This window comes from Euphorbia lathyris, chromosome 6 (assembly GCF_963576675.1).
Source record: "Euphorbia lathyris chromosome 6, ddEupLath1.1, whole genome shotgun sequence".
NCBI lineage: Eukaryota > Viridiplantae > Streptophyta > Magnoliopsida > Malpighiales > Euphorbiaceae > Euphorbia > Euphorbia lathyris.
In genome coordinates, this window is record NC_088915.1 from 36,968,246 (window position 1) to 36,988,303 (window position 20,058).

The following is a 20,058-nucleotide window of genomic DNA, read 5'->3' on the forward strand; positions in this document are numbered from 1 at the left end:
TCATATGGATCATTTGAATTGTTTTAGCCGTTAACACCAAAACGACTCTTTTAGGGAACATCTTCTGGTCAACTTCAGTTTTGCAGGCCAATCCTGTCATCTATTTTCTTCAGGTGTCAGCCTTGTCTTCTTCCTACAGACTTGTCTTTTTGTGGCAGTTGTCTTTTACCAATAATCCATTGACCCATGTTTCTTGGAATTAGTCTTCTGTGTATTTTCGAGACTTCAATTATTGGTGCAGAAGATTGGCAGACTTTGTCCTTTAGTGAACGGATCCTGCATGCTGTCCTAACTGTCACTCAGCTTCATTCGTTATCTTCGAATGTTCAACTTTCATGTTGAGTTCCTTCTTAGTCAGCTCCGCTCTGTCTATATAATTCTGAAGGAGTCTTCTAATTTAGTCAGCTTCGTTCTGGCAAATTTGTAGAAGACTTCTGATACTCCACTCAGCTTCTATTCTTTTATGCTGAGTTCCGTTCCACTCAGGTTGGCTTATGCTGACTTTTGTCCTGTCTAACTTTATATATATATTTTTGCACTCAATATTGAACAAACACATTAGTACAATTAAATCAAAGCATTTAAATTTAATTGCCTCTTAATCATGGATGATTTTGTCAAATCAAAATCTTGTGGAAAGGTGTTTCAACAGTCAATCCTTTCCTTGGGTTTTGTTAGAGTTTGTCAGACTCAGGGGCGGATTCTCTACTCAATCTTCTCGTTGAATCTTCGGAATAGAGACTGGTCTATCTACTACCAAAATGTAAACTAATATGAACAAATCTAAATGCTACTGTGTTTGTTATTATTGAATAAACAATGTGTGTACATCATATTGCTTTTTACAGAAATGAAATCTAAATTCTGAATCACTTGACTTGGAATTTCTGCATAAATTCTATACTAATCTCTTTCTTCTATATCTTTCCAACTCTCCATCAACTCTTTATTTATAGATGTTGAAGAGTCGTGGTTGAAGTGTCGTGTTCGTTGTGAAGGATCGTATCCGTTGTGAAGGGACGTCTTTATCCACCCGAACGAACGCGTTTTTTTGAATTAAACATGTGTTCATTGTACTTGGAGGAATTTCTGCACTTACCGAGAATGGCAATTCTCGGACGAGAATGGGGGAGCATTTATTTGGTCTTCGAACAAAGGGAAGGAGCTGTTGAAAAACGCGTGTCGCGACCGAGAATTTGAGATTCTCGGTCGCGGCATTTGTAAATTCTCTACCGAGAATCTTGTTTCCTCAACCGAGAATGTGACATTTTCTTCTGTTTCTGACTTCGTCTTTATCCTCGTTTAGGTGTAATTGATCTTCGTTGTTTTTACCTCCTTTTGTAAGGTTTTTATTCTGTTTTTAAGCTCTTTTCGTTCCTATTTGGATTTTACCAAATATTTACGTACCTTGTAAGAAAGAAACATATTCGAGAGTAAAAGCATTCTAAACAGGTATAAATAGCACAAATTCGTAGCAATATTGATGTAATTATTGATGATATATTAGGTATATTTAGGGCTTAACACTTGCCTTTCAACTTTTCTTTCTGCAATGCTTTTTCCACCCAGCCTCGGTAATGTGTACCTTCATACAAACTCAGTTCATTCTGATAAAATGCACTCAGACCATCTTTGAACCTTTCACATTTAACTTCCTCAGTGGGAAACCACTGACTTGCATAACGGTATAAATCATCGAACTTATCCACATACTCCCTCACAGTCATAGTTCCCTGTTTCAAATTAAAGAACTCATTCCTCTTCGCTTTCTGAAATGATTCAGTCAGATATTCTTTCATGAATTCGCATTTGAAAACATCCCAGTTTAAACCTTCAGGATACAAACCCCTAACTCTAGTTAACCATGTATCTGCTGGCCCATGTAATAAACCAAACACGGTCTTTACTTTATCTTCAGTACTTAACTGCATAGTACTAAAGGCTTTTTCTGTAGCTTTTAGCCAATTATCAGCTTCCTCGGGTTCAATTGTACCCCTGAAATCAAATGCCCCACAGTTTTTGGCATCTTCAATTAACTCACTAGGCCTTCGACGTGCCTCACGTGTTTCCATCATAGTTACTAAAGCTTCAACTAATGTTCAGGGTTCAAGCTGCAGGATTTGTGCAACTTATGGCATTGCAGCTTGTGGAGTCAGAGGTGGTACACGATGTTCAGGTTCGGGTGGTATTGGTGGAGGATTAACAGGTTGATTTTCTGGTGGTTGTCTTTGAGGTTGGGAAACAGATGGAACTCTAGCATCAGAGGCTACACTATTCTCTGTGCTCACGGGACCCCGTCCCAATTCTCTTCTTTGTACATTTCTACCTCTACGCCTATTTAGAGGTGGTCGGCCACGTTGTCGTCTTGGATGCATCTATATGATGAACAAACTATTACAATTTATATATGTGATATACATGAATAATATTTATTCAACTTCTCAATACACTTTAGTAAGTTATATACTTGACACGGATATACCTATATATATATACTTATGGACCAACCTATTGCTCTGATACCAAAATGTCAAACCCGATCCAAAATAGAATGGGATATGACAGTGAGACGTTACCACAGACGTCAACGAGTCGGAAGTAACATCTCACAATCAAATGTTAAGAATTACAAATCATGTTTGAACTTAAAAACATTTTCTACATATACTTTTATATTTGTAAAAGGTCGAAATCATTTATAATTTCCAATTACGAATCCTTTTCTCGTGTGTTTTACCAAAACGAGTTCGAAACATAGAAAATTACTCCAATTCTAACTTGTTAACTTTTAATTTACCTAATCTCACAAATTAACACCATACTTGGACATTCAAACCAAAATCCGGCATACCACAACTTTATATTCAATTCAAAATGGGCGACGTAAGTTCCTACATATTCACAAGCACAAAAAAAACGCCTATATATACATGTACAAAATGGTATGCAATACCCTATAAGACGACTTGGACAATCGTGGTTGTATCCAATCCTCGTCCTAGTGTCGAACACTTCCCTCAGTACCTCGTACTTCTTCGCCTAAAAACATTAAAACATTTGAAAATATGAGACAAAAATCTTAGTAAGCAACTATCAACTATAAAAACTAGTTTTTACGTAAAATAGCTATATGTATACATTTGTGAAAACATTTAACCAAACCAAATCTTAAACTTATTAACTTGTAAACAACATCAAATTAAAATAGAATGTTAATCAATAACCTCAAATCAAACTTAATCAAAACACAACGATTCTTATATAAACATTTACTAAAAACCGAAGTTCGAATCAAATTCAATATCGTATCCATCACCGAGTATCCCCTCGTAAATCGATCCACAACACGTAAACATAATCGAGACGTCTCTTTAACCATGCCTAATCCCGTATTGGTCTTACCCAACACTTCGCTGCCAATACCCGACTAGGTCTTTAGACTGTATACACAGGCCATGTTCCTCACTGAACATAGTCTTCAAATATCAAACCACCCGTCCGGACTACTCCTGATGGATACAAACTTTACCCAAAATCCAACCAAACTTCAATTTCATCAAATAGATCCAACTTTACTACAATCATCAATAACTCGAAATCCAACATTTACTGAACCAAAATATCAATTGAACCCTGAAGAAATCCAAAATATCATTAAAACCCTTAAAGAAATCCAATTGAACACTAATTGAACCAAAATAACATTAAAACCCTTAAAGAAATCCAATTGAACACTAATTAAACCAAATTCCAATTTGAACACTAATTGAACCAAAATAACATTAAAACTCTTAAAGAAATTCAAATCAACATCAATTGAACCCAAATAGCACTTAAACCCTTAAGAAACCCAATTCAACATCAATTGAACTAAATATCCCTTAATAAAACCAATTCAATATAAATTGAATTAAATAATAATCAAACTCTTAGGAAGAACCAATTCAACATCAAGGTAAAACCAATTCAACATCAAAATAGTTCAAAATTACCATTGTGAACTCATTTCCTTCAAACTTGAACACAATCTCAAATCAACAACCAATACTCAAATAATGTCTAAGAAAACCCTTAGGAGACAAATTCATGGAGATTTATAGCTTAATATACATATATTTATACATGCAAACCAAAAACTAGTTGATAGTTACTTACCTTAGCCTAAATTTGAGATTAACACCACAAAACCCTAAATCTGTCCCAAACTCTGCCTAGCCCGTATTCTCTTCTCACACCTCCAAATCAAAATCCCTCCGGTCAGAAGTTGCTTCTATGTGTCTAGAGTCTCCATTTAAAATTTCAGGTCATTTGGACGGTTAGATCTCCGGAAACACCCAAAACGGTGGAGCTGCCCTGTTTTTGGTGGTGGTGGAAGGTGGAGGAGAATGGAGAGAGAGAGAGAGTGGAGGAGGAAGAACAATGTAAAAGGATGAATTGATCCAAATGATTTTCAATTCTCAATAAGGCTATATATAGGCCTTAAATTAAGTGGTTAATTAGTCTTTTTGGTCCTCCAAAAATCTAATTTCTTTTAAAACTTACCCTAAACTTATAATTGTTATAAAAATGTGCAATTACCCTCAAAACTATACCCGTAACACCCAATTAATCGACCAATCCTATAACGAATTTAATATAACTTAGGGTTTGGGGTATAATAAATAAAATTTAAGGGCACGGACGTGACACAATATTTCTTAGAATCGTCCATGTATCGTTATTTTACCTCGTAAAATACATCATTTCACTGTAGCCTTAGTTTGCGAAGTACGTCGTCATGTTGAAATTCTATTGTATTTGTTTCAAAAACCATGAGAAACTTGTTTATTTTTTTTATTTTGCAAATAAAATTAAAATGTTTTACTAACATAGTATTTGAGTTGAATTTCATTTAATCCTGGTTTAGCTTATTTTGTGTCAATTTTAGTTAATTTCTTTCATTGTCAGTGACTTTCATTAACCTTCAAGAAATATTACTCTCTCTCATTTATTGCATTTATTTTAGAGCATCTCCAATCGATTATACTACTAACCATTCAATATTCATGACACATCATCAATGTGGGACCAATTTCGTTCTACTAAACTATACCCTCTAATGGATTATACTACAATACAACCACTCAATAATGTAGGACCTACTGTGGTGAAACTCTTAGCCTAGTAGTTGAAAGCTTACCTATACCTTGGGAGGTCATGGGTTCGAATCATATCCGGATCTGGTGGAGATTTTTCTTTCTTATTTAATGTAAGCGCATTGTGCGCAATTTTTTTTTAAAAAATAATAATAATGTAGGACCTACTAATTAATTTAATAATATATTATATAAGTTTTTAATAAAAAAAATAATAATATTAAACTCAAAGGCTGCCAAGGCTGTCTTTGAGACCTTCATACCGTTTGGTACATAACAAACAGTATGAAGGTTGATGAGAGTTATTATATCTCCTCAATGCTATCATTCTCTAAATGGGGGTTATTGAGCCTTTCATTTGTTTACTTTCAATGATTTTTAGCCACTTTAATTCAATTTCTATCAATTTCATTGATTTTCATTCTTTTTTAGTCAATTTAGTCATTTCATGCAATTTCAATATCTTTTAATAACATTATATTGTGTTAAAATTTATGAAATCAATCTTAACGTATAGGTTAGTTATTTAAATGTCTTTACACATAATATGTTTTATTTAAACATTTATTTATTTATTGAGAATAGTTTGTTTTAGTAATACATGACTTTCGTGAAGTTTCAACCAATTTCAATCAGTTTGACATTATTTGAAATTCCACGTAAATCATGTTTAATTACATTTATATTTGTGTTAGATGATTATTTATAAGGATGTGAAGCTTTTTAAATTTTTTTACTGTTTATTTATGCTTTCAATAAGTTGGATATTTGTTTTGGTGTATTTTATTGAAATTTAATCAATTAATTTTCTCCACTTTTAATGGATTTTAGAATAGATGAATTTGTGTGCGATTATGATTTTAATTTTTTGAAATTTCTTTAGAATTGTATTGCACATTGGTTTCCATGTTTCACTAACTGTTTCTTTGCTTTGAAAGTGAATTATAGCACAATTTCATCGACTTCCAGTGAATTTATGAAATTTTCAATGAAAGTGAATGAAATTGATGTTTTAGTTGTTTTAATTTATTTAATTATTGAAGTTATTTAATTATTAATTATTATAAAATATTTTGACTTGGTTTTTAGATAATTGTTATTTATTTTTTAGCTGAAATAAATGTTTATTATTTTTTTTATTAATGATCTTTGTTTTGTTTATCGATTTGCACAATTATATTTGATTGTGTTTAAGAATATTTTGAATTTACACAGTTCCTTTGAATGAGAATTCTGATGATGTTATAGTAGATGTGCAGTTTGTTACATTGTTTCTTTCTGTTTAGGAGCTTTTTGAACTAGATTTTTTTGTTTGAAATTGTGTTGGAGTTCTATATTCGAAATCGAAACATGTTGAAGAAATTGTTATAGAGATCGGGTTTGGAATGGAAGATCAGGTTTCAATTGCTTCTTTTTCACTTTTCTATCGAGAGTTTATATAGAAATAAAATTCTGTTATGGAAGAAAAATGAGATTGAATACCTTTATAGCATTTACAGAGTGTTTTGTATTTTAGAAATGTTAGAAAAATAACATTTTAAGAATATTAATTTTGATTTTTTCGTTATTTAAGAAATTAATGTTAAGTTATATATTGATAATTATTTATAACTATCCAATATTCTAAAAAAATTTCTTAAAATATCAAATATACAAAAATTAAAAATGGTTTGATCATTTCTTAAAAAGAAAAAAAAAAACTTTTTTAACCCAATAAAATAACTGTATATTTAATAAAAGTAGAAAAGAAAAAGAGTTATATAAATGTAAAATAAAAATAATTATTAATCGAGTAGGCGGTGAATGGGGTTTGAAAGGCCATGTTATGGATCATAAACAGCTCCATTTCCGTGGCAAGAAGCAAGGCAGTTATTCCGCGCCGCGCGCATAATACTCAGAATTCAAAAGAAAAACAAAAAAATTCATTTCATTTGATGTTTCTCGCAGACTCTTCCCAAATAAACAAATGAGCTTGAGTAATGGATTCCTTTGCCCATTTGACTTTCACAGCCTCGAAATCTGTAACCCTTCTCTATATATTTATGCTACTTGGACGTTGGACGGCATCTCTCCTTCTACTCTGTAATTTACTCAACTCTATCATGCTCTTTATTTCTTTTGATTCCCTAGACTTTGCGTCTTCTTTAAAAAGATCTCACTAACTTCACGTCTTTTTCTTTTCACATTCAGCTTCTTTTCCTTTCATGGATTTATTGTGTTACTTATTCAGGATTTTTCTGTGATTTTATTTTCAGACCAATAACAATAAAATTCCATCCTCAGAAACCAACTTCTTGGTATGATATTCAAAATTCAGCACTTTCCTGTTTTAGGGTTTTATCTACTTGCTTTCAGTGTTCATTCTATACGTATATTTCCTGTACAGGATGTGAAAAAATGCCTCAATTTAAGTTAGAAGTGGTAATTCCCAATGATAGTGAGGAGCCAGAATCTATTTCTGCAAATGAAAAACCGAATTCAAGTGAAAAGGTCAATGGGGTAGACCTGATTATGAATGGTACAAATAAGCAAGGGAAGAGATCAAATGGAAATTTTGCAACAAATGCAGCTCGGAGAGCTATAAGTGACAGGTACCATAAGTTACTCTTTTCTTTTTCCCATTGATTATTCCTTCAATTTTACATTACTAAATGTCAAAGTCTAGTTACATCTATTTGCAAGATTCAAGTAGCTCTAGAGTTCAATTCCCAGTGCGAGAGTGCACTGCTCAAAGTCTTTATCCTATTACATCAAGTCATTACAGCAATTTGAAGAATTGAAGTAGAATATTACTAGGTCTCGAGTGCCGTGGCGCAATGGTAAACGTTGATGTCGTGTGACGGGTTTGAGTCCTGGGAGCGGCCTCTTGCCAAAAAAAATTGGCAGGGGAAGGCTTGCCCCAAGTACACCCTTATGGTGGGACCCCTCCTCGGACCCTCGCTTAAGCGGGGACGCGTAGTGCACCGGGCCGCCCTTTTTTTATTACTAGGTCTCGAGTTTAAGTGCTAGTGTATGCATCAGAATATAACTGGTAGATTTGTAGAGGGATTATCTAAAGGGTGTCTAATCAATCTCAAATCGATTAGTTGGATCGGACCTTAATGGGGGATCTATAGGGGTACTTGATCAACCTCAAACTGATTAATCAAATCCACCTATAAAAAAACTGAATATTTATTTTGCAGTTTTACTTCTTGCACAGATTCTTTAGAGGGAATCAGGAAAAGCATAGTGAGAGTGATCAATTCGATTTCGACGGAAAGCACAAAGATGGATCAGGAAGGATATCTGGACCGCTTTTGTCTGGAATAGCCTATTGCATTTCATCTTGCAGCATGATTTTGTTGAACAAAGTTGTTTTGTCAACTTACAATTTCAATGCAGGGATATCACTCATGTTTTATCAAGTATATTAACTGTTAAATACCTATTTCCTTTTACTTATTCGAATTTTAAGACGATATTTACTCTGACACATAAAATTTCTTTGCCTCATTTTGCTGCAGAATTCAATCTGCTGCCTGATAATTGCTGTATTAAGTTTATGTGGAGTTGTTTCAGTAGAAAAGCTTAATTGGAAACTAATAAGGGTCTGGATCCCTGTCAATATAATTTTCGTTGGCATGCTCGTATCCGGCATGTTTAGGTATGTGAACAAATGCACCTTAATATGTTTTAGACCCATAATAGGAGAAAAGGTTACTAATGTGAATGAAATATATTGGTGAAAAGAAAAACGATAGGAATTTGATTCTGCTGCATTTTTCTTTTCAGTTTGAAATACATAAACATTGCAATGATGACAATTCTGAAGAATGTAACAAATATTTTGACAGCAATTGGGGAGTTATATATTTTCCGGAAACGTCAGAATCAGAAAGTGTGGGCTGCCATGTTTTTGATGGTATACAATACAACATTTTTTTTTTCTTTCTGCAATTTTTGAACTTTACTTTTGTATGTTGGCAAAATGCAAAATTTAGTCCCTTCAGTTTGATAACTGTTAATCATGTAGTCACTCTGTTTATTAGCAATGCTATCTGAACATTAAATATTCTTTTACCAGTCATCAGCAACTATGATATGACTTTGATTAAGTTAAAGTTCAAGGATCAAATGTACCTATTGATCACAGGGACCAATTTTTGCATTTCTCCAGATTGCTGTTTAAGTGTTTTCTTATTCTATTTGATGAATTTTTTATATTCAAGTTCGTTGAGATGGGTATTATTTTGTGTGCAGATAATCTCTGCAATTATAAGTGGTATTACTGATCTCTCATTTGATGCAAGTGGTTATACATGGCAAATCATGAATTGTGTATTAACAGCAAGTTATTCGGTATGCATTTTCGTTTCAATCCTTGCCGTCTTCTGTAGAATTCAGCATTCTTAATTGGTTACCAATTTGAAACTGATAGCAACAATCTCTGCTCGTCACAGCTCACGCTGCGAAGAGTAATGGACAAAGCGAAGCAGGAAACAAGAAACGGATCTCTTAATGAAATTTCAATGGTGTTGCTAAATAATTTGTTGTCTCTACCATTTGCTATCTTCTTGATTCTGCTGTTTGGTGAATGGGAATACGTGATTAACGTGTAAGAAAAGGCTACAGGAACAAATGAAATTATTTGTTGTCTTTATGCCAGAATGAGTTTTGAATCCTACTAATATACTTTGCAGAGATGTGATAAGATTACCAATGTTCTGGGTTGCTGCAACACTAAGTGGAGTACTTGGACTTGCTATAAGCTTCACATCTATGTGGTTCTTACATCAAACTGGCCCTACAACTTACAGGTAATTAACTGTGAACAAGGATCAATACTTATATATTTATGTCACTTTGACATTGTTTTCTTATTCTGCAGTTTGGTGGGTTCATTGAATAAGATTCCCATTTCTGTTGCTGGTCTAGTGCTGTTCAAGGTTCCCCTCAGCTTATCCAACTTGTTCAGTATACTATTCGGTAATTAAAGTCGATAAGCCCGAGGAGGATAATGGTTCTTTTTTCACTTTTTTTTTTATGGGAGCAAATTTAATAGTTTATTTCTTCTATCAGGTCTGTTTGCTGGGATATTCTTTGCCATGGCCAAAATGTCCTGATCCCAAAGGTTTACAGGAAAAGAAACACTAAGTTGTCAATGGCTTCAATTCTCTGAGGGCTGGAAGATAGAAATGTAACATTCTGTAAAATACAATTTTAAAATAAAGCTTTTATATTAATGTTACAGTTTTGCATTTGAAAATAATCTTTCAAAATTTAATTTGTGTTCTTCCCAAAAGGGAGTTTTGTTCAAGAAAATAATAACTTGCTGGTAATGGAAATAAGCAAGCAGTTTTTCATACTTTGTTCAAACTCTGCTGTTTTACATTAATTACTCCATTAAGTTCTTACTAGAGTTTGATAATAATAATGTTGCATATACATAACCAACAACCAATCTAAGAAAAAAATCACTTTTTTAGTTTCAATCCAAATCCAAAGAGAATTTAATGATGCTCAACAAACTCATTTGCTTAGATAAAGGTTTTGAAAGTATCTAACCTTGCTTTCGAGTAGAAGGTTATTAAGAGGGATTTCACAGCTGAATTGGATGTTGAAAAACCTCCAAATTAAAAAAAAAAAAAATCATTTTAAATTCGCTTACACTTGCATAAAATGTTCAGTTAGCTTTATGAACTTGCATAAAATGTAATCAATTAATCACTTTTGCAAAAAAAAAAAAAAAAAAAAGTTAAATGTAGAAGATGTATTCCACGTGTTTTAGAATGTTATTACATAATTCAAAAATAGATTAAAAATAAAGTTATTACTTGCTCAACTATAAACCTTGTATTCTCTAATGTTACAACCGCATACCCTGATTTTGATTGTTTTACTTTTTTTTAAGACGTATGCAATATATTTTCCGCATTTAATTGATTACATTTATGCAAGTTCAGGAGGACCAATCGAGCTTTTTGGACAAATTCAGATGACAAATGATGTATTAAGCCTTTTAAATTCAACCAAATCATGAGATATAACATTTTCAAACTGACCAAATCTTAGAGGAGAAGACTTCAGTCTTCTTATATTAGCTAAACCGTGGCATATACAAATATAGTATAAGAATGACATGTCGTGAGGTATAACCAATTACACGTTATGTAGAACTCCTTATCGCTCCTCCTCAACCTAAACCTAAATAGGTCACCAATAAATTGTTAGCTCGTCTCTTAGCACCCAAAACTGAGATCGTATCAATGTCAATGGCTTTGTAAACACATTTGTTGTTCAGTCAACGATTGTACCATGAGTGCCTTTGACCGAACCTTTTCTTGGACATTGTAAAAATCAATTTCCATGATTATAAAAGAACAGATTGACACAAAAATATATGACACACGGATTACCACACCATAGAATCCATAATGATTCTGAGGAAAAACTGATCTCCTTCATTAACATTTGTACCAACTAATCTCCAATTGAGCATGGATAATTGCACGAATATTCAATTCACTAGATGAGCACGAAACCATTTGTTGTTTCCAAGAGGACAGCAACAACTGAAAATTCCCTAAGACTCGTTTGGTATATTGTAATAATAGGCGTTGTAATGGAATGATTTTTATAATGGAGACTTATTACCATGTTTGGTTAGTTATATTGTATTTGTCGTAATGGAATCACAAATACATCACATAAATTTTCTTTGTAAATTTATGTAATGGCCATTACGAACAAAAAAAATCATGAATCCCAATTACGATTAACCCTTATTTTTATTATTAATGGCAATATACGAAAAAAAACATGCAAACATAAAAACTGAAAAATGTGTGAAAAAGAGAAAATTGTGAAGAAATAAAAAACGAGAAAATCGGAAAACAGGGAAAAGGAGAAAAAATATGAAAACCACGAAAAAAGAAAAAATGAGGAAAAACGGAAAAGAGAAAAAACGAGGAAAACAACAGAGTGAAAAACAGGAAAAAACATGAAAACACGAAAAAGAGGAACATGGAAAAATATGAAAAACACAAAAAAAAACGTGAAAATTGCATTTAACTAAATAAACATACATATTGTAATAATAATCGCGTTTTATTAAAATTTGTCAACCAAACATGGTAATTGAATTATTATTTCATTCCACTCCATTACACGTTTGATACATTACACTGCATTGCAACGTACCAAACGAATGTCTGTTTTGATATGTTGTAATGCAATGTAATGTAATCACAAGTGTTTGAAGCATGGTATGGTTTTAAACCCTCTCTGAAAATCTCAAAGTGTTTGAATGCTAGTGTAAACAAAAGCAGAAGCTGGAATATTTGTGGGTGGTTATAACACTAATTGAGGGACATTCTGACAGAGATTAAGGTGGTTCACCTAATGACATGAAAAGCACTTCTGGTCATTGTTATAATCTTGATTCAGATGTATTTATATGGTAATCTAAGAAGAGATTGTTGCACAATCAACTGCTGAAGCAGATTTTATTGCAGCAACAACATCTGCAAATCAAGCTTTATGGCTTCGAAAAGTGTTGTTTGATCTAATTTTAAGCAATTAGAGTGCACAAAGTGTTTGTGGATAATCAAGCAGCAATTACTATTTCAAACAATCATGCATTTCATAGAAAAACTAAGCATTTCAGCATAAAATAAAATTGTTAACTTGAAGTACTGCAACACAAATCTGTACTTGCCAAATATATTTACTAAAGCTTTGCCAATAATTTTGAGTTTCTCAAGAGAAACATGGAATTTGCAACAACTACAGAAGAGTGTTAAAGTCATTCCTTAGCTGTTGCTCGATTTCTGTCGTGGACGTGCCGTGATCAATATCCAAGCTGGATTTTCTCACATTTTCCATATTTTTACTCATTTTAGCTCCTTTCACAGTTTCTGATGTAACGTTGTTAGTTACTGGTTTTAAGGATTCTTGTTAGTCATGGAAACATGTTCCATATAGTTGCTTAATTTTTTGGATTAAAACGTCATCCTTTCTCGTATTTAAGCACCTTCTCTTTTCAATAGATGAGCAAAAATTTCTCAAGAAATTTTATGTTTAAGTTTTTGATTCATTTTTTCTTTGTTCTTTCCTAAATCTTTTCTAGGACTTCGAATTTTTCCAAAATCCATGCTAGTGACTCTCTCAAAAGAATATGATGAAAAACAAACTGAGGTAACCTTACACATTTAGACAGAGAGTTCCACAACTTCGGATAATTGTTTGAAAAAACAAAAAATCAGCTTTGTCGACATAAAATCATAAATTGCCCATTTTTAGCTTTACACCTACAAAAGGATAAATCCCTGATTCTATATAAGCTCGCAATGACCTAGTTCTTTTGATCAGCTTTCTCTATATCTTTTACAGGTTTATTTACCAACTAGTATCTCCTGCATAAAACATCAAAAACTACTTATAAAAGAGAGCCAAGAATACCGTGTATTCACTTTCAAGGTGCATAAAGAAGGCCAGAAACAGAAAGAAAACCTTTTTTTCTAACCTGATTAGGCTTGTGAGTCATCAGAATCAAATATTTCTTCATCTTTCATGTATTTCTCTTGCACTGCTGCAACTGTGAACTGCTTCGTTAAGAAACATAACTCGTTATAGGTTAGGATAGAGCTGTAAGAGTTGTGATATGCTATGACAAAAGTAGATGAGTTTTTCAAGTCATATATGCATTCAGGAAAACTAAGAGATGAAATGCTAAAAAATAAAAATAAAGGATATCTGTAATAATCCCAATCAGAAGGACGGACAGCAATCTTGCTGAATTCAACTGCACTAACATCTACGCCAGTGAATATGTATCCGTTGCTCTTGTCTATCAATTTCACAAGATTTGCAACACTCTCCTTGTCCTGAAGCAAAACATATAACTCAGAAATCAAGAACTTGATGAAAACTTCTGACTGATAGAATCTAGCAAACCTGGATATCTAAAGTTGTGAAATCAACAATACTGTAATCTTCTATCACCCCACAAAGCTCCTTGGTAAGTTTTCTGCAACAATTGTTGTGAATAGCTTCCATATAAATTTCAAATGAATTGGTAATAGTTTATGCAAACACAAGAAAATTCAAGGTACAATCAGTTTGATTATTTTATGAAAAAGCCAGACAATAGTATTTTCTTGGTAAGATTCACACTTATGCATTCATGAAGGCACAATATTTGAACGCTTCAAAAACTTTCAAGCCGTAATATATAATGATGATCACACAGTTGAGGTACGAAGTCTAAGATTGGAGAACAAGATTTGTATCTCCTATGACTTTGTACTCTGTTCAAGACATGACCACATGTTGATTCATAATTTAGAAACGGATGCATCCATCTAGAGGGGATTCCAAAGGAAACTCCAGGGCTGTGGGTATGAACCTGGTACCTCTCATCCAATTGTATTAAAAATAAAGGATTAAGATAACGTTTGAATTTAACATTATTAACAAAATTACACTGTACAGTATATGCCAAAGTACTATATAGTCCTTGCGGCTTCTCAAGGTTAAACACAAGTATTCATTACATTCTATTCCACTCCATTATAACGTACCAAGCATGTCCCAAACAAATGTAGTTTTCCAGGATGAGTTCTTTCCTCTGAAATTTTTAGCTTCACAATGAAGTATAATTAGCTCAAAACATTAAAATTCAAAGAAAAATTAATAATGAAAACCACCAGCAATTATCCTCTTAATAAATTTACTGTCCTTCCCAACCCATGGGAACCAACAACAAAGCCTTAGTACCGAAATGATTCGGGGTCGGCTAACATGAACCATCGTATAAAACCGTGCAATCAAGTCGTGTCAGCGACACAAATTTTCCCCCTCCACTCTGTCCTATCCACTACCATATTCTCCTCAATCCCTAATAAACTCATATCACTCTCGATCACCCTCCTCCAAGTTTGCTTAGGTCTTAACCATAAAGCAAAATATCTAAAGAACATATGGAACATCTGAATGCACAAGCCTGGTGGAAGAAGAAAAGCCATGCCATACTCTTAGTATCTACTCACACTGGAATTGGCATGGTACAGCACTAAAACACAATGGAGGAAGTGTATCAAAGACTCTTATAATAGTTGGTTCTCTACAAGGTATTTTATAGTGCAAAACAAGTTTTGGATTCATAATCCAAATTTCATGCAATATTTTCCTAAGTACTAACCTTTGCACAGGTATAATTACAATGAAATTAACACTTACCTTTTAAAAATCCTTGAGGACTAAGACACTGAATGCTTTATGCTGATAACTCATATGTCATTACAGGGTAACATGGGTGGCTTTATGTTATACATGTAGATAAAACACTCAATTGTTGGGTCACATTATCCATCATCTCTATGATGGGGTGTGACAATTCACGTCTAACCTCTTTCAACAATGCCAAGCAACTTTCTAGATAAATCAGCTAGCATGCAAATTAGAGGCACAGCATTCAAAGACTGCTCCTCAGAATTCATGTTGTAAATTTATTAATAATGACCTGTACTTAGCAGAACGTGGATCTTGATCAAAGTGATGCTGTAAATAAGATAGGTCTTGCACATCTGTATAGAAATCCAGGTTAAAAGCTGCAAGAGATCATTTAAGCAAAGTTAGAAAAGTTAGGAGCCCTTAAAATATTTTTCCAAAAATCTGATATCTCATGCTAATTGCAAAAGAAAACAAATAAAAAGAAAAAGAGAATGAACCACACCAAGTTTTCCATAGCTCTCAATTAGATCAATCTTAGACAGGACATTGATATGCGGGAGTTCCAAATGAAGCATAGTTGATAATGAGAGAAGCAATGCACTTATATATTTCCCAGGATCACTGCAGAGATGGGCATCAACTAAATGCACAGCAGTCAACTGCATGAAGAATCAAATGATGCTATTAGCAACAAACTGGAATTTGAAGTCACCTTATTTATTGCGGGGCCATCAGAACAAGAGTAGTAAAATATCAACATAAAGCTCTGACCATACCCTGAGATTCAACTCATCAATGAGTTTCATTACAACATTCTTGGCACTTGAGTGAAGGAAAAATAATTCTACCTGGCCAGGAAAATCAAAAAGAAGGTAGTGATCTGCAAAGTAGTATAAAGTGTGGTCAGATAGCTACATAGTGTGTATTAAGTATTAATTACAAGGATGAATAAATATACCAACTAGAGAGGCGGATGGAAATAACAGTTTTGAAAATATTGCAGGTTAATACAAATAATAAGTAAAAACTAACTATAAAACACGAAACAAATCCCTCATTGAACAACAAAATGACTGAAGTTGTATGCTTCTTTCTGGTTCATGTATGCTAAATCATATGTTTTTACAGCACAGTTGTCAATTCTATGCAAACAGCACATTCATACTCCAATAACATACCCTAATTGGCCTTAGCACAAGAAACATTTCTAGAAATGACAGTGAAGTTTCAAAGATTCACAATAAATACATGGTTTGTGTGATGCATGTCAGTTATGTTTCTATGTTGAACGGAAACTTTGATTTTGAAGAGTTTCCATGTTTCGGAAACATTCCAAACACAAACTCTCGGAAACTTTGTATGAAACATTTAGTTAGTTTCTTAAAATAAAATACATTTCCAACAGTAGATCAGCGCATTACCAATCTCTTCATTAGTTCATTATGTAACGATCAGTTTGCATTAGATCCCTAATCTTTTCCATGTCGTTCTCCTCAAACTCTCAAAATGCAAAAACCCTTTCTTTCATTTCTGTTAACTTTCATTTTAACTTTTTTTTTAATTTATATATATATATATATATATATATATATATATAAAATACAAATGCATCCTTGTAATTTTAAATTTTACAAATATACTCTTGCATTTTTATTATACATACATTTTTCCTCACGTTTTCATTTCCTATATTTTTTACAAATGCAGTTTCCTTTTCCGTGCAACACAGGTTGGTTAATCTATTACTATATAATTATTCTTATACTCTCATTATTCTAAATTGTGTTTGATGACATGATGGCTTTGTACCCTTCTAAAGCCATATTCTCATCAGTTGTTGAGACTTAAAATAAAATAAAAAATGCATACAAGAATGGATTGGAAGTCTACAATGCAATTCCCAAATTCATGCAGGCTGTTTCTTTTTTCGTGTGAAAAGAAGAACAAGAGGAAGAAAATAGACAGAAAAATAACTACAGTATACTCCTTCACCCTTCTTTCTGTTGACCAGCAGAAACCATGGTGGTCCAACAAGTTTAGCAAATCTTTAAGATGAATAACAGAATACACCAGCCAAAAAGGGTATGAAATAGCTTTTTCTGACAAAAACTCTGCATAATAATTGCCTTTTCAGAAGACATGAGCAACTAATAATTTTGCACATAGCACATTTGATAGCCTGCAGCAAATTTTGTAGAAAATGAATCGGAAATACTTCAATTTCAATCAAACGAAGGGCTTCAGGAGAAACAGATTCCACAACAAATTTATTTCCACCCACCCCGACGCCCCATCCCTGTACAATATGTAAACCAGAAAGTATGCCCATGACTCTGCAAGAAAGATGGAGGTAATATCCATGATTGGGCCAAATCAACCCCCATGCTCCAATTTTAGGGGCCAAATTTGTCCATAATCCTTCAGATAATATAAACATGGGAACGAATGTGATAAGTATACAGTAGCAGTTACTCAACCAGACAATCCAACAATTACGTAAGTTAATAGTGTCTTCCTTCCACGTGGATGATACAAATCCCTTCAAAAGTCATAATATTTTATTTGTTTCAACAGACAAATATATATAAATATATATACGTATATATATAGAGAGAGAGCGACAGAAAAAATTATATAATTCTATAATTCTTCCAATGCTATGAATGAAATGTCATCCAAGCATGTACAAGCATAAATAACAATGCAAAGAAACAATCATATATAAAATCTGTGTTAAAAAAAGGATGGCGAGGAGAGGCTTAAGTTACTAACCTTTTAATAGAGGTTCCAATTTAGATTGTAGCCAGTCAATGTTCTTCTCTAAATAATCCATGCAATACACAAGACCTAGCAAACAGAAAATTCACTTCAGAAACCAGACAATATAGCTATTCACACAAGAAGCACATCTATTAGACAAGCAGCGTTTGTAAGAATTCTGCAATCAAGGATATAGACTACATAATGAAACTGCTAATTCTGATAATAACAGGAAAGGAAAAACAAGAGAAAGGAGCAAAAACAGAGCGACCTCCATTAGGACCAAGAGAATGCTCCACCATTACATCACTTAGTTTAATAAGATCCTCAATGTTAACAGCACAGTCATACGGCAAAGAATCATTTGCAGGATCCAAATTGATTATTGCAACCTTCCTACAATCACATTAAATAGATTATGTATGTGCAAATTACGGAGAAAGAAGCTTAGTGAAAATTAAATCCACATTACCTTCCAATGAGGCTGAGAAACTGAGACATACCATTGCAGTATGTGGTTTTTCCAGACCCAGGCGGACCTATCACCATTTGCCCAAACACCATCTTTATTTTATCCTATAAGGAACCTTCAAGAAATAAGAGTAGCCTCTACTTAGTTCAACGGCAATTGCAATTTAGTTCGAGTTCCAGTTGAAGTGAACTCGAACTCGAACTCGAACTTTTTTTAGCAGTGAAATTGACGATTTGGGGGGTTCTTGGGTTTCTTTTTTCGACTAAGAAATTTGAGTTAGGGTTTTTATTTTACGGAGGGGTTTTCCAAATTCTTATTTGGGGATTATTGGGTTTAGATTTTTTAGTATAAATAATTTAGGGCTTGGGTCACCAAAAAAAAAAAAACGAAAAATTAATTTAGGGCTTGATTGGATGAAGGGTAAAGAATCTAGGAGTGTCAATATGGGTTCGCGGGTTATAAACATATCGTGTCGACTTACTTACGTGACCCATTTATCCCAACCCTGACCCAACCCATTTAATAAATGGATCGACTCGGCACGATTCGTTTAAGAAGCGGGTTGAACGTGTCAACCTGGTTAACCCATTTAATTTTGCAACTTCATACTAAAAAAAATATTCAACTAAACAAAATAAAAAAGAAAATAAACACATGCATAATTGCGTATGAAAAAATAAAATCCAATACAAACTAGCAAAACAAATTCAACAAGATAACATCAAAAGTCTAAAATCCAAAACAACAACAGAATTAATATTTTGTTCATTAGTCTTGGATTCAATGCATTCCAACTGAGTCATCAATTTTTTTTCAACCCATCCTGAACTATTAAATTTAGAATGTGAGCAGAGCATCTTATATGAAAAAAATCTCCATGGTTTAATAGACCACCCTTGCTATTTAATAAATTTTTCAACAAGTCCACATATGTATCATTTGCACTTTGCATTATCCAAAGTGAGTGAAAAAATCCTACCATCGATTTTCCAACCACACAAGAAATTGTGAATTTTTTCACACGGAGCTACACCATTATGTGGAGGGGGCAAATAACAAAAGTTTAAAATTCTCTTTTGGGCATTCCAATCTTTATCAATAAAATGTCTGGTCAAACAGATATACCCATCTGTTGTAATAGAAGATCAACAATCAGAAGTTAGACATATCCTACTAGAAGTTGACTTAACAAAAGACTTACTTATGGCTAGAGACTGAAGCGTTCACCGGATGTCAATGAAGAGAGGCAGACATCACAAATTGTTAGGGAAAGAAAGTTAGAAACCTAACGTGTTTTGTAATCTACTAATATATATATGTATATAGGTTAAAAATTAAAATTACTTTAATATCCATAAAACTTTTTTATATTTACATGATATATGGGTTAGATGGGTTATATGGGTCGGGTTAGATGGGTTTGCGGGTTGGGTTGACACGACCCACAGACTCTTCTAAATTATATGGGTTATAACG

At 33.2% G+C, this 20,058-nt stretch overlaps 2 protein-coding genes across 6 annotated transcripts; one reads left to right on the top strand and one right to left on the bottom strand.

Moving 5' to 3' along the window:
• The first annotated feature begins 6,970 nt into the window (after window positions 1-6,970).
• On the top strand, window positions 6,971-10,720 carry LOC136233075 (GDP-mannose transporter GONST2-like). 4 transcript variants are annotated; one of them, XM_066022621.1, is made up of 11 exons: window positions 6,971-7,217; window positions 7,391-7,432; window positions 7,522-7,726; window positions 8,338-8,542; window positions 8,642-8,781; window positions 8,910-9,039; window positions 9,378-9,476; window positions 9,578-9,732; window positions 9,818-9,934; window positions 10,006-10,103; window positions 10,197-10,391. In XM_066022621.1, the coding sequence occupies exons 3-11, from the start codon at window positions 7,533-7,535 to the stop codon at window positions 10,238-10,240; spliced, it is 1,182 nt and encodes a 393-aa protein (XP_065878693.1). In that variant the 5' UTR covers window positions 6,971-7,217; window positions 7,391-7,432; window positions 7,522-7,532; the 3' UTR covers window positions 10,241-10,391. The 4 variants fall into 4 exon arrangements, with proteins under 4 accessions (XP_065878693.1, XP_065878695.1, XP_065878696.1 ...); XM_066022623.1 differs by lacking the exon at window positions 10,006-10,103 and having other exon boundaries at window positions 10,197-10,720; XM_066022624.1 differs by lacking the exons at window positions 6,971-7,217; window positions 7,391-7,432 and having other exon boundaries at window positions 7,590-7,726; window positions 8,321-8,542; window positions 10,197-10,389.
• A 2,555-nt stretch (window positions 10,721-13,275) lies between these two features.
• On the bottom strand, window positions 13,276-18,888 carry LOC136233259 (GPN-loop GTPase QQT1). Of its 2 annotated transcripts, none has more exons than XM_066022872.1 (10): window positions 18,583-18,888; window positions 18,382-18,506; window positions 18,123-18,197; window positions 16,199-16,230; window positions 15,853-16,009; window positions 15,640-15,727; window positions 14,073-14,145; window positions 13,871-14,002; window positions 13,642-13,714; window positions 13,276-13,531 (listed from the first exon to the last, which is right to left on the bottom strand). In XM_066022872.1, the coding sequence occupies exons 1-9, from the start codon at window positions 18,672-18,674 to the stop codon at window positions 13,646-13,648; spliced, it is 843 nt and encodes a 280-aa protein (XP_065878944.1). In that variant the 5' UTR covers window positions 18,675-18,888; the 3' UTR covers window positions 13,276-13,531; window positions 13,642-13,645. The 2 variants fall into 2 exon arrangements, with proteins under 2 accessions (XP_065878944.1, XP_065878943.1); XM_066022871.1 differs by having other exon boundaries at window positions 16,127-16,230.
• Between the last annotated feature and the right edge of the window lie 1,170 nt (window positions 18,889-20,058).